This window comes from Cricetulus griseus, chromosome 2 (assembly GCF_003668045.3).
Source record: "Cricetulus griseus strain 17A/GY chromosome 2, alternate assembly CriGri-PICRH-1.0, whole genome shotgun sequence".
Classification (NCBI taxonomy): Eukaryota; Metazoa; Chordata; class Mammalia; order Rodentia; family Cricetidae; genus Cricetulus; species Cricetulus griseus.
This window is the reverse complement of record NC_048595.1, coordinates 342,686,463-342,700,979: the sequence shown is the minus strand read 5'-3', so window position 1 is coordinate 342,700,979 and position 14,517 is coordinate 342,686,463. Positions and strand designations below refer to the sequence as shown.

The 14,517-nt window shown below is 40.3% G+C and overlaps 1 protein-coding gene across 8 annotated transcripts in view; it reads right to left on the bottom strand.

Annotated features, from left to right (window-relative positions):
- Nadk2 (NAD kinase 2, mitochondrial) overlaps window positions 1-14,517 on the bottom strand; it is a 38,390-nt gene that overhangs the window by 20,512 nt on the left and 3,361 nt on the right. For all 8 annotated transcript variants that reach the window (XM_035440611.1, XM_027401305.2, XM_035440609.1 and 5 more), the window contains exons 2-4: window positions 5,486-5,574; window positions 4,581-4,669; window positions 3,152-3,233 (exon numbers count right to left, since the gene is read on the bottom strand). In XM_035440611.1, coding sequence (XP_035296502.1) covers window positions 3,152-3,233; window positions 4,581-4,669; window positions 5,486-5,574 — 260 coding nt within the window. The remainder of the gene's footprint in view (window positions 1-3,151; window positions 3,234-4,580; window positions 4,670-5,485; window positions 5,575-14,517) is intronic.

The window sequence follows — 14,517 nt, the reverse complement described above, 5'->3', positions numbered from 1 at the left end:
ATGACTTACAGCCAGCTTTTTAAAGAAAATACAATCCACCATAAAATCACTCAAGTTAACAACCTCTTATCTTAATGATATAAAAAACAGGCTACTAAGAATTTCTAAAACCCACATGCACCAACACTGAAGGAATCAAAAGTTAATTACTAAACTAATGATCTACTTGAAGTCCTAGGCTGCTCCCTGATATCAATTACATTCACTCTTCAGACATTTCCTGAATGTTATGTATAAACCTGATGCTGATGTTAGAGATGTTAGGACTCAAGGTCGTATACGCAAAAGAATTCACCGTGTACCAGCAGAGACAGGCAGGAAAGAACAGGAAGAGGCTGGTCAGGTGCCGTCTGTGAAGGGAGCTGGGAGGCCACTGAAGCCTGAAGAAGGAAGAACCACAGCAGTACATTTTTAGACTCCATCTTGGGGGGAACGGCCACGGGTAAGCCTGGCACAAACACAAGCACACTCTTGGCAGAAGAGCACAAGAAGCATGAAAATAGCACGGGCCTTCTGGAGAACTCTCTCATCATCTGCTATCTCATACATCAACAAAGCCTCTGGCCAGAGCCAAAGCTCTCGCCTGAGTGAGTTTCCAACCAAGGTGTGAACAGATGCTCACACGGTTAGCATTCACACTGAGCCTTTTACAAAGATTCTGGGCTGCTCCTAGAAGTTTCAATCCACACATGCATTTTTTTTCAACTGAAGATTATACAGTGCCTGTGAGTATAGGATAGATGAAACTAGAAGGGCAGAGAAGCAACAGATGGGAAAAAAATGTATATATTAGCTAAGGGATTTACAATGTATCTTGAAGATCATGGGAAAATTGTAAAAGATTTTAATTAAGGAATAACTATAATCAGAATTGCACTTTAGAAAAAAGACCATGAGTTATGTGTAAAATGTTCCCCACAGGCTTCTATATCTGAACACTTGGTTACTGAAATATTTTCAACAACAGCCTATGAAGGAAGGCCTGAGCTATGTTTAGTGGTAGTGAAACTCCTAAGAGATGGACTCAACAGTGTCTTGTGGACATGGCACATTGCGGACAAGGCCTGCACACAATCAAGTCAGTCTCTCTGGCATGGAGTGAGAGGGCTCTAACACAGAGCTATGGAGTGTTGACAGCTTCTGGGGAAAGCAGTCAGTTTTCTATTAGTGTGTGGCTCTTGGTGGGTCAACCACACTCCAGTGGACAGCCCCATATCCAGAAGTACAGGAACAGCACATATGAAGTAAATGGGTTTTTATAAAAACAAAAAGTAGAGTTGTTGAGGGAGTGGCGAGAGGTGAAGGTAGATACGAAAGGAGTTATTGAGAACATGATAAAAACTCACAGTATAACATTTTCAAAGAATTCATCTACAATTTTTTGAGAGGAAGAATCAAAGGCAAAATTCTTAGAATTTATTAGCAGTGTGATGAGAAGATAAGGAAGTAGTCACAACTCTATCACAGGTAATGGTTCCATTAATCAGGAATGAAGCAAAAGAGAAAAGCAATGACCATTTGTAGACAACAAGCTGTTTTTTTAATACAGCTGAAGAAAAGCCAGTTTGCTAGAACAGCATGAAAAAGAGAAACAACAATAATGGGAAATTAGGACAGAAAATAGAAACCAGCAGATAATGAAGTCTTGTGATTCAGTGAAGGTGACCACCTATGGACCATTTCCTAAGATAAAGGATCTAAGTGCTAAAAATAAAATAAAATAAAATAAAATAAATCCAAGGAAAGGTAGGGTGAGTTGCCCTGCTCATCACAGTGAAGAGTTAGACTTACTTGGTGGGATGGGGCACCACTGCAAGGCTCTGAGACAGTATGAAGCACCTCTGACTGCAGTGGGGTACTAGTGATGAGGATGGAAGCAGGGGATGCTCTAGACAATGAAGGACAAAAGAATACAAAGAACAATTTGTGAAAGGGCATTAGAGAAGAGTGATGAAAACTAAGTTCCTGTAAAGAAACAGTCACCAAGATGAAATCAGAGGCAGAAAGGAAAGAATCTTACAACCGCTAGGCTTAAAACCCAGTGTCTGCTTGGTTCAAGTGTCGCTGGTCTCTTAAACAGTATCAGTGCACTTGTTGAGGACAAATCCAGAAAAGGCTCAAAGGTTTAGAGCTGGAAAGTGAGGACACAAGCTATGTTTGGGCTCAAAGCAGCAGGACAGGCACAGCCCTGGGTGAGAGTGCGGGCCGAGAGGGATCACAGAGGAAAGGGAGCCAGTGACAGGACGAGATCTCCTACCTTCATCTCCTGTGATTTGGGGAGGGCTCACTCAAGGGAGAACAGGATGCAGACAAAAAAAAGAAAGCAGGCCCTCCTGAGTGGTGGGCTGGGGGGCTTGGGTAGAGGCTGAGATGAGAAGGCTAAGTCTAAAGATCCCTGTGAGTGGTTAACACTCTATGTTGGAAGTACTAGCAAGCCCAAGTTTCTAAGATTTTTTTTTTTTTTTTTTTTTGGTGATTTGTTTTCAAGCCTATTATAGGAATGAAAAGATGACAAACAGATCTAGAATTGAACAGGAAGATAGTTATTTTAAAACATCTATGCAGCCATCAAAGAAATACACAAGACGAAGGAAATAGAGGGGACCTGGACACCGAATACTAAAGGGCAGATCTGTGAGGGGATAAGACTGACATTAAGGAGAGAGTGTGCTCCTAGAAATGAGAATTTATAAAGTCCACTTAGGATCATGGCTCTTAGTGGCTAGAATAAAGAAAAACATAAATATCCATAAAGCTGGGAAAGGAAAACGAAAGCTTTCAGACAAATGAAGCCAATGTAGAGATTGACTCCAGGCCTGACTGACACAAATGTAACAGAGAACTCAGGCATCCAAGGGTCTCAGATATCAATCACTTGGCCAACTGCACATTTTGTCATTGAATTGTTTTTGGAACATGTCCTGATGTTCACAGTACCAGGAACAAAGATGCTTTTACTTTAACATCATGCACTATGGTAAAATCCTTGAAGCAACAGAGCCCCATACCATGACTACACAGAGAATAGAATAGATTCAAAGTACAAGTCATCAAAAATAGGCAACACACAAAACGAAGCAGAAATAGTTGCACAGAGTATTTAAAAATTAGTCTTACAAGCCAGACACAAAATAAACATGTTCTCGCTTACCGTTCTGGATCAGTGTTGACCCCAATGACAGGTTTAAGTCTGTCCAAAACTTTACTGGCTGCCAGAAGCATCGTGCCATCACCTAACAGAGTGCGAGACACAACCAGACTTGTCTTACAAAGCAGTTTTAACATTATTTTGAAAACTATAATTTTAACAACCACACTCTCCTAGCCGATTGACTTATAGCTTCCCCTCCACCTACTACATCTTTGCATTGTGGTTTGCCTGTTGTACTGGGTTGAGCCTGCTGCACTATGCTGAATCTGCTACATTGTATTACGCTTGTTGTACTGTGCCTGTTGTATTGTGCCTGAGTCTGTTGTACTATGCTGACCCTGTTGTACTGTGCTATGCCTGTTGTATTATGCTGACCCCAATATACTGTGCTGAGTCAGTTGTACTAGGCCTGTTGTACTGTGCTATGCCTGTTGTACTATGCTGACCCTGTTGTACTGTGCCTGTTGTATTGTATTGAGCATGTTGTACTATGCCTGCTGCATTGAGCTATGACTGTTGCATTATGCTATGCCTTTTGTACTAAGCTATGCCTGTTGCACAGTGCTGGGCCTATGCTGGGCCTGCTGTACTGTGCTATGCCTGCTGTACTGTGCTATGCCTGCTGTACTGTGCTATGCTGACCCTGTTGTACTGTGCCTGTTATACCGTGCTGTGCTTATTGCACTGTGTTGTGCTGGTTGCAATGATTCAGGATTTCAACAGTGCCAAGACTGGCAAAACAAATAAAAAAAAAAGTGTTTACATTGGAAGGCTGTCCTACAGCTATCCTGCACATTAGAGTGGCTGGCAAAATATCTCATCTCAACAACCCATTAAATGACAATATACCACCCAACTGGACTTCATTGTTCTAATCCCAAACATCTCCTTCCATGACCTATAAAACCTAAAAAAAAAAAAAAAAAAGATCAGAAATCCTGACTATAAAATCCCATTATGATATATTAGTGAAAACATATCCAACTATGTCCTACTTTAATATATTCTCTCGACAACTACTTTTAATCTAAAGTGGAATAAAAAGGCCACTAATAGCAAAAATCAAGAAAAAGTACATGTTGGTATACTGGGGTCAAATAATAACCTCAATAAGTTATCACAATTGGCTCTTTATTAAGACTGCTGTAATTAAACCAAAAATACACTTAGCAAATCATCTTTTGAATCTGAAGATGACCTGTAAATCTACATTAAAGAACACAGAGAACCTCACAGCATCAAGAATTCTAAATTAACTAATGTTACAAAAAAAAACTCAATAGACAAAAAAAAAAAAAAAAAAAAAAAAAAAAAAAAAACCTGTCTTGCAGGACTTGAAGGATTCAAAATAGCTGAATCCAGGTCTGTGGAGATAGCACTCACTGAAAAGACCCCACATCCCAGCGCCTGGTCTCCAGGGCGCAGTTACCTCCTGCTGCTATGACAGCATCTGCCCATCGAACAGTTTCTTCATTATACTCCCTCCGTTTTACTAGGCGAACCTCAATCCCTTCGTCCCTAGGATAAGAAGTTACACACGTTTTCCACGGGTGACATAGCTAAGACACGAACGTTTTTCAAGAGGCAGATTATCACCAGAAAGAAAAGCAAGAAAAGGTAAAAATCTTTGCCATAAAAACAAATTAAGGTGTAGTTTGTAAAGTTGGCTTATGTAGCCATTAGCTACGACAAATGAATAAAAGTTGACAACCAAATCTCCATGTGCATTAAAACACATTTTAGAATCACTCCAGCAATACTGATTGGTCAGTATTACTTTCCTCTGTTTCTGATGATGAAATTTGATGTAAAAATGTTTCATATTCATTACATAAAACTTATGCATTCATTATACAGCCAAATAGCTATTGCCTGAAATTCAACAAATATTCATGGAGTGGCAGAGACTAAAAAATACTTGGTAATTAGCGTTTTCTTAGATTCCTCTTTTATAGTCACTTAAACTTATTCAGCTGCAACTGAAGATTCCACAATGGCCATGTTTATACACAAGGAATACTTTCATGAACACTTGTATCTATGACTCTGGTCCAAGAAATAGCACTTTACACACAGAGAGGAAGCATGCTGTGTACGGAATTAATTGTAGTAATGGCACTTCTCTAGTAGACAGACTTACTGGAAATACCTGACTTTTAAGAGTAAAATAAAAATTTCCTTTGAAAATGAAAAAGTCAAGTCTTTTAACCTCAATATAATCTTCTGAAAATGTGGCAAATTTTACAAAAATTCTAAGAATTAGCTGCTAGTACAAAATAAGATCAGAAATCCTGACTATAAAATCCCATCTAAGACCCCGTCCCACAAACTTACCGTAAACTATCTACTATATGTTCTACATTTTTGGTGTGAATATGATGTCGTTCAAGTAGTCCACTGTAGCTCGAGCCTTTCAATGCAAGCTATCAGAACAAAAGAAATGCTATTTTACATCAAATATTATGTATAATACAATGCCATTTAAAAGCTCTATTCAAGATAAAAATTTTAAAGGCATATTTTAATAACTTACTATGAAACCGAGTTCAAATTCAACTAAAAGTCAGATTTCAGAAAATCATAATTTGATTTTAGTATCAAATACAGGATTAGGTTTTGTGAAACATGCAGTCAACAGTTTCTTAAAGCCACATTCTTTGTGTCTTTTTAAATGCCTTCACCAGATTACACATGGCTACCTAAAGGCCAAAGACAAGCTGGCACTGTTACAGGCAGTCAACTGACCTTTGGCCAGCTTGGGTTCGCAGCTCCTGTGTGTTCCATCTGGACCCCATTTGGAATTTGCCCTGTGTCATCTAAACAAAGGGCTGGGTAGTCCTCTGAGAAGGGGTAACTTTCAGATATGTTGAACCATATAATCATCAAGCATTAGTCTTCCTAGTTGAGTTGAGTAATATTTTATATTTATCTTACCATTAATACTCTAAAGATTAGATAATCTAAAAAGTAAAATGTGTTCAATATAAAATCATAAATATATTATTATCATTACTTACTAAATTGCAGAGTAAAACCAACTTCTAAAAGATAATTAGTATGTATTTTACTTTTGGGAATTGCTGAGTCAGGTTGGCCTCAAATTTACACTCTTTCCTCAGCCTCCCAAGTATTTGTATTAGCAGCAAATGCCACCATGCCTGGCTTATGCTTTACTTTTTAAAAAAGAATACTGACTTATTTATTGACAACTGTATTTTGCTTTTGCAAGATTACAACTATAACCCTAATGTGGACAGCATTTTTATATAAAACCAAATATGTTATTTCTTAGGAATGATTACTGCTAATACTTTGATGCCTACCTTCCCAGCTTTTTCTTTACAAATGCTGGGTTAAGAGTTCTTTAACATATTTTTTTCCCACTTCTACCATTTAAAGAAAACTGTATGGGTCCCAAAAGGAAGAGTGAAGGAAAACTTTTGGTTATTGTGAAAATTAATAAATGGATGCTAAATTACATCAGACAGCCATACAAACTGAACTGCTGTTCATCAAAACCATTGAGTTCAGGCCAAATCAGCACTGACCACAGTAGTAACTACAAACCCTTCACTGACCTTAAGCAAATGAACACAAATCAAGTTTGTTTCTGAGTAAGGACGAGCACAGCATTCACCTTTAGATTACCATCCCTCCCTACTCAGGCCTAAACCTTCCTATCAACCATCTCTCAAGGAGTATGGACCAAAGGCCTTTCTTCTCCATGACACCCTTCTCATGACTTTAAAAGAAATCTATATATTGATGCTAAGGATTCCCAATTGCTATTCCAAGCTCTAAAGAGTTTGGACTTGGCACAAGTTGGCCCATGTGCCTACTTACCATCTTTCTTTAGATGGCTAACAGGGATTTTTTAATACTCAATACCAAGCCCTTCATTTTCTACTCTAAGTCAAGGCTAGAGTCACACTTGAGACCACCTCTTCCCTTCTCCCCATATCCAATTACTAAGTCACAGGTGCCATCAATGCACATCTTTATACTCATCACCATCACAATTGGGACAACTGTACAAGCCTCTTCAGCTCCTAGGTCAAAGACACCCACTCACTTTAACACAGGGTGATCAACGGTGAGCACCCTGAAACTCTCCTGCCACTCTTTTCTTTGCACTTGCTAGAATGAGCTCCCTCCTGCAGCCCAATCTCGGCTCTTCTAGGCCTTCAAGTACAAGGACGGCCTAACCATTAACACAGCCGAGGCCCTGAGAATGCTTACTGGTCACAGATACAAAACCAAAACACTTTTTTAGGATGAAGACAATCACTCTATCCCAAAGTCTGTTAGTTCCACCCACTGAATTTGCTACACCTAAAATTACCATGAGTATATTTAAACAAACAAACAAACAAACAAACAAAAACAAAAACAAAAAACACATTCATATCCCCTTACTAGAATATAATTAACACAAGAGCAGTGGTCTTTTCTTGTTCACTAGTGTGCCCTCAGGACCTGGATACTGGAGAAGTTATTTGTTGAGTGAATTCATTCATTCACTCGTGTATGTTTGGGGGGAGGGGATGCAGCTGGGATGCATGTCTCAGAAAAGCAACAAGAATGCATAAATAGAAGCCAAGAATGACAACCTGAGTGACAGCTTGCCTGCAAAGTTGACCTTGCAGGCAATCTCTACCTGGTAAAGACTGCGGAGAGGCCAAGATGTGGAGGGAGGGAATATGTTATTTTGTCATGGTAACACTATACATAATTTGACTTTAGGAGTGAACACTTCACAAAGCTAGAAATTAAGATTTTAAAAATGTAATGTGTGCAAGTATCTGAGTACCCGGCTACTGTTTGTTTAAATATTAGTCGAGTTCTATCAAATTTATTAAATGAAGACTATAAATAGCCTAGGGCGATGACAAGCATTTTGACTGTACAATGAATCTTTCACAATTGTATCATCAAATTTATCGTTTCTCACTTGCAGAAATAAAACTTAAGGGTAGCTGGTCCCCAGGCTTCAACAACCTGCCCAAATACTGTATCATCTGTTCCAACTTTTGGTAGGATTGTATGAACACACACCCTGGAACAAGAGACATAAACAAGCTGAGAGACTTCTGTTCTTACTTCCTGGTTCTCAGCAAGCTGCAGGAAATTAAGCTAAAGATTATCAGTGGAGCAGAAATGCCTTAATCTCATATTTCTCCTTGTAGAAACACTCTTTCTACGTTAGACTCAACATCCACCTAGAGAATGCAATTGCTGTAGTATTTTAATACTACAGAAGAAGGAGTAGCTGGTAAAGTAGCTGCAGGAGTAGCTGGTGGAGTAGCTGGACTCACTAACAAGGACTAAGCAGATTAGCGGTGAAACATTCCAGGAAACACTTTAGAAACATCAACTAGAATATTCTGAACCACCATGTAAACAGCACTCACGCTAGTGTAAAACACAAACTATATCCCTGAAAATAACACCTAAAAACTCACCATCATAAAAATATCAAGTACAAACGAATTCCTGTAAAATAGGTTACAATTAAAAAGTTAGAGAAATTTAGGGAACATTCTCAACTTTGCAGTATTTCATATTTCATATTCAGAAATATATTCATTAATATTTTTTCAAAAATGTCTGTATTATTTCCAATAAAGAATCAAATGATTACTCAAGTTGGAAAAAGTAGAAGAATCCCATAGAATAAACAAATCTATAGACAAAATATCTCACCGTAAGTGATATTCTCCCTCAAAAATCACCAAACAACAACACCTCTTCTCTCACCGCTGTGCTGTTAACACATGCAGAGATACGAAAGAATAGAAACTGAGAGCAGACCTGCCACATTTTACACATGTGTTAATTGTGAAATTTTCCAAATGGCCTTCAGCATTTTTACATTATTACTAATTTTTTAACTTGGTTTTAGTTAAATTCATTACAATTACAAATTTTTAAAACTTGTTTTACCAGCTAAGTGTTATGACTTTGGACTCTTTCATTTCTGGAAAGGTCAACAAAGTGTTCTTAACACCTATGGAATACACAATCTTGTAGGATAATGAAAGTGTGCTACATAAACTCATTAGACACAATTCAGTCATCTTTTTACACATTTAACTAGGTGACTTGGCTATTACTCAAAACTGCCTGGAGGGTGTGTGTGCACCTTTTCAGCAACTACAAAATCAACTGTACGCCTCTCTGGCTCAGGCCCGCTGCACCAACTCCAGACGGCTTGTTTGGCTGGAATGGACTGATCTGGGATTCGATGGACTATCTAACAGGTGCTCCCTTACCTTCATCGGAGCTGCCTTGACCACTATTCATTTTGCTCATTCTGTTTATGTCCTCCCCGTGTGTTAGTGTGGTCACAGCTACATCTTCGGCTCTCTTCTCAGCTCTCCCTTCATTTCCCTGAGTTATCTCCAACCCCAGATCTGGCCTCCCGAGTGAGCTAGTAACTGAAACCTGTCCCCCATCAGCTCTATCTTCTTTTGATTCATAGACTCTACTTTTCAAATGTTTTCCTTAGCACCCCACCCAGTCCTTTTCTGTACGCTCATGGACCACTTTATCTACCAAGTTAGAATACTATGAAATACCTCCAAACACAGGAAACTATTTTTTGGTCCCTAGTTCAGTATATGGCCTGGTAAACAGCAAGTTAACAAATTTAGTCAGGCTGGTGCAGTGGCTCAGGGTGAAGGCAGCTGACTCTGCCAGATGACCTGAGGTTGATACCTGGACCCACACAATGGAAGAAGAGAACCACCTCTCCCAATTGTCCTCAGACCTCCAGACCTGTGCCATACCACTAAGTAAACAAAAAAACCTTTCTAGATGCTGATGACAGTGAATAACTACACTGTTGCAAGTTTTTATTTAAACAATGGTTACACTTTTGTTTATTTGATGTGTGCCACCAATGCATGTGGAGCTAGAGGACAACTTGAGGTAGTCAGTTCCCTTCTTCCACTCTGTGTGTCCCAGATGTCACACTCAGGTCCTCAGTCTTGCTTTACCCAGGGAGCCATCTTATAAGTCCTGGCAAGTGTTTATACTGTAAACCTAAGTTATATTCTTTATTACAAACATGCTTCCTGAAAAAGGCAGCACTTTAGAATGACAGCTACCTCAAAGCAATTACTTAAAAGGGAAGGAAGGAAGGAAGGAAGGAAGGAAGGAAGGAAGGAAGGAAGGAAGAAAGGAAGGAAGGAAGTCCACTCCATGTAGCTGGGGAGTGTTGCTTAATAGTAGAGCACTACCTACCATGCACAAGGCCCTGGGTTTAATGCCAGTGGTATAAAATTAACTACCACTGCACAATGTTAAATACAATACCTTTTTAGTTCACCTCAATGACCTTAGAAAAGCAGCCTGCTGGGGCTGGAGAGATGGCTCAGTAGTTAGGAGCATTGGCTGCTCTTCCAGAGGCCCTAGGTTCAACTCCCAGCAACCACATTGCAGCTCACAACTATCTATAACTCCAGTTCCAAGGGATCCGGCACCCTCACACAGACAAACATGCAAGCAAAACACCAATGCACATAAAATAACAAATCAATCTTTATAAAAAAGAAGAAAGAAAATCAACCTGCTTTGGAATGACAAATCAATGCCACTCCAAGTATAAAACTTTCAGTAGGGTGACAATGCAAATGTGTTACAAAAATTGATCTAATTTCATACATGATGAATATCTAGTGGTTCATCAGAAAGAAAAAAATGTAATGTTTCTAAGGCATGAAATAACTGTCACAATGGCTGGTATTTGAAATTATGTATTTCTGTTATATATTAGTAAAAGTGAAATAGAGTCAACTTGAACTTCTCTGGTTAAAACTTAAACATGCATCAGTGAACAAACACTTGCATCTACAAAGAACTTCCTTCCCACAGTTAAGGAAAAGTGATCAGGGTTTAGAAAGCAAAGCCACTGATACTTCTATGGTTGGGCACACACTTGAAATTAGGGCTTCCCCAGATAACGCTGCTCACAGTGAAGAAAAAATAAATAAATAAAAATTTAAAACCCAGGGCATTTCAACTACTGTGACATTCAATCTTTCTCTATTTGAAAGCTCAGTGACAATCTTATTTCAGTTTAAAAGGGCAGGCAAGCTGCAAATCCTGGCAGCTGCCAGAGGAGAAAGCTAGAGAAGAAAAGAGGAAAGCACATCTTTTGCTTGTCCTTACCCCCCCACCATGCAAATATTTATGGGATGAAGTATACTTTTAGCCTTTGTTTTCCAAATTATGTTCTACAGAGCTTAAAATCTTTTTTTCTGCCAAAACAACAAAAATCATCCTTTGTTTACTTTGTTCCTCAAACATTTTAAGCCCGAAACTCCTTTAAAGAGCCGGTGCTGGCAATCTCTGCCTTACCAACTAACCTGGAATACTGCCAGATGGCGATAAGGCCTGGGATGGGAAAAACCTGGAGCCAGACTGGGGAAGAAAAGAACTGAAGCCGGTCCAAAGAACATCACTTTCCTGAGATCTCAATGGGGGTTGGAGGGTAGGGAGAATGAAGAAAAGACAGAACATCTGTCCCTAAATAGCTGACAGTCTACAAAAGAAATCACAGACTGGTATTTTTCATAATCCTCAGGATGACCTTGGTAGGTGGAAGCATAGCAAATATCAAGGACTTCTGAAGGGTTCTGTCTGAACCTGACCTCAAAAGGTCAGGAGAACAGAGAAAAACATTAAACAAACTGGCCTGCAAAGGTAAAGACACCAACAGATGCAGATGAAGTTAGTAAAGATGCAAACTTTAGATAAACCACTTAGGAAAAGGTACATACTCCCATACACCACTGGGAAATAACATGGTGTGCTGTTTCCTGGTTGTAGTGACAAAGAAGGGGTGACTTAAGGAAGGAAGGGATAGCTAATTTTTCAGATGGAGGTTTAAAGGGAAGCAGTTCAATTTAGCAGGACCGACAAGGCAGCCCGAGTATACTGCTCACACAGGGTCTGCCATCAAGAAGCAGTAAGAGATCAATGCTGATGCTAGGCTCGGTTTTATTCTGTCTGGGACATTAGTTCATGGCATGATGCTATCCACATTCCTCAGCTAATCAACTCTGAACATCCTCATAGGTCCACTCAGAGGAGAGTATCTTGGATGGTCATAATCCCAGTCAGGATAACAACAGAGACAACCATCATATACAAGAACACTGAGAGGCAATCTGAGAGACCTATTAAAATTTCATATGCACTTGCCTTTTGATTCACTCTACTCTTGGGTATTTGTAGTAGAACTTCATTCTCATATATTTGAAAAATAGATGGTTATTGCAGTAGGTGCATTTGATAGAAAATTAAACCAATCACAACAAGACACATGCACAAAATGGAACAATATGTATGTGCTGTTAAAGCAACAGAATAAGAGTGCTCTGTGTGAGAATCTGCATCAATACTGCTTCGCTAAAGAATAATTTACGTTATCACGGAGCAAATGGAATGAAGTATAGAAAAAGCACCTCCTTACCCCTGCCACCTGTGGTGGGTGAAAGAGCTGACCTTCCCCCTTACAAGCTGCAACACTCACCTGGACAGCACAGTAGAGTCAACCCTGATGGCAGAGGTGTGGGTGAGCCAGTCCCAAAGTTGTAAGCACAGGAGAGCTGTCCCCATCCCTCATCTGTCATGTGGAGGTATAGGAAGGAGAGAGACACCCTTCCACACCCTATCAACATCTGAGGAAGGTGGGAGAGCTGGCCCTGAGGTCATATGAGAAGGAGAGCTGCCCCTGCCCCCCACTCAGGAGAACAGGCTCTGCACCTCACCTGGACAGTACAATAAAACCAATCCTGTTGGTGGAGGTGTAGGTGAGCCAGCCCCAAAGTTGTGAGCATGAGATCGCTGTCCCTATTATTCATCTGTCATGTGGTGAAATGATGGGGAGAAACCGCCCCCATCAATGCCTGAGGCAGATGGGAGAGCTGTTCCCATTACTCATCTGTCATATGGTGGAATGATGGGGGAGATCCCTAAGGTCATAAGAGCCCTGTTCCTGCCCCTCATCAGCTGCAACACCCACACGTCACTGGGCTACACAGAAGAGCTGGCCTTCAAGATGAAGGTGTAGGAGAGCCAACCCTGAGGGGTGAAAGCAAGAGAACTGACCCCACCTCTTGCTCATGGCTACAAGGGGTGAACTAGCCAGGGCAATGCTGGAGAGCTTACCCTGGTGGTGAAGACCGAGGAGAGCTGGTGGGCTGACCAACCATGCAACTACCCAGGCCCAGAACCAGAGATAAGTGTTGGCCCACCTCAACATCCACCCCATTTGTGTGATCTGCTGGAGTATAGTGGGAGAGAGGTGATCCTGTGGACCAGAGGCTATAGGATCCCCATGACACAGGGCAGTAATACAATGTCCAGGAAGAGTCCCAGTGAGAGCCCAGTGTTCACAGTATAGCGTAGATAAGAGGCCTGGATCCAAACCAATGGTTCTTTTCAATGTACACCTTCATGTAAAGATGTATGGAAAAAGGGGTTTACTGTGTGACTCACTGTGTTACACCACAGCTTCCCTGACAAGATTTTCCCTTCATTTTTTTACCTTCTTTTTTTATCTTAAATTTTAGCTTGTTTTATTTTGGGGTGTGAGGTGCAGAAGCAGAGGGCAGATAAGAGGGGACAGGATATGAGTGGGATCAGGATGCATTATGTGAAATACACAAAGAATAAATTTAAAAAGAGAGAGAGAGAAAGACAAAGAAAAGGCACTTCACTGCACTTACACACAGAGATTATTTCCAAAAGGAAACACAACACAAGAAAGGGACAAACAAGTTACTTGCAGGGGCCAAAACTGAATAAAGGGCGATGAGAAGGAAGACTGGTTATACAGCATTGCTTTACATTTTAATGTACTGCTTAAATCATCACATCTAATGAAAATTAAAATTAAGATTGTCAAACATGAAGTTCCAGAAATAACAAGCATTAAAGTCCAAGAGGTAGACAGGAGTCCCCATCTACAAAGGGATTACTGAAACACAGTGTTTCTCAAAGTATGCTCTGGGAACCCCTTGAAAACACAGGGTACTGGTTTAAAAAAAAAATGTAGATCTCTGGGATTCATCCATAGTAATTTGAGGCATATGGTTCAGAGAAGCCAAGTGTAGGAATCCTCTGCACTGCATCAAACCGTGAGGAATGGCTCAGGAATCTGTACTTTGCTAGGTTCCCTGGGTGATGGATGAAGGGAGCCTCTGGGTACTGACAAGCAAACGAGCCAAGCGGCCAGATGTTCACCCTTAGATAGACAGCTCTGGTGCCTGTGGCTAGAAGATCTGACAGTAACAAGGTTCAGTTAAGAGGTCTTAACAGTACCCCAGATCATGTTCTTTAATGCACTAACTGCTTAC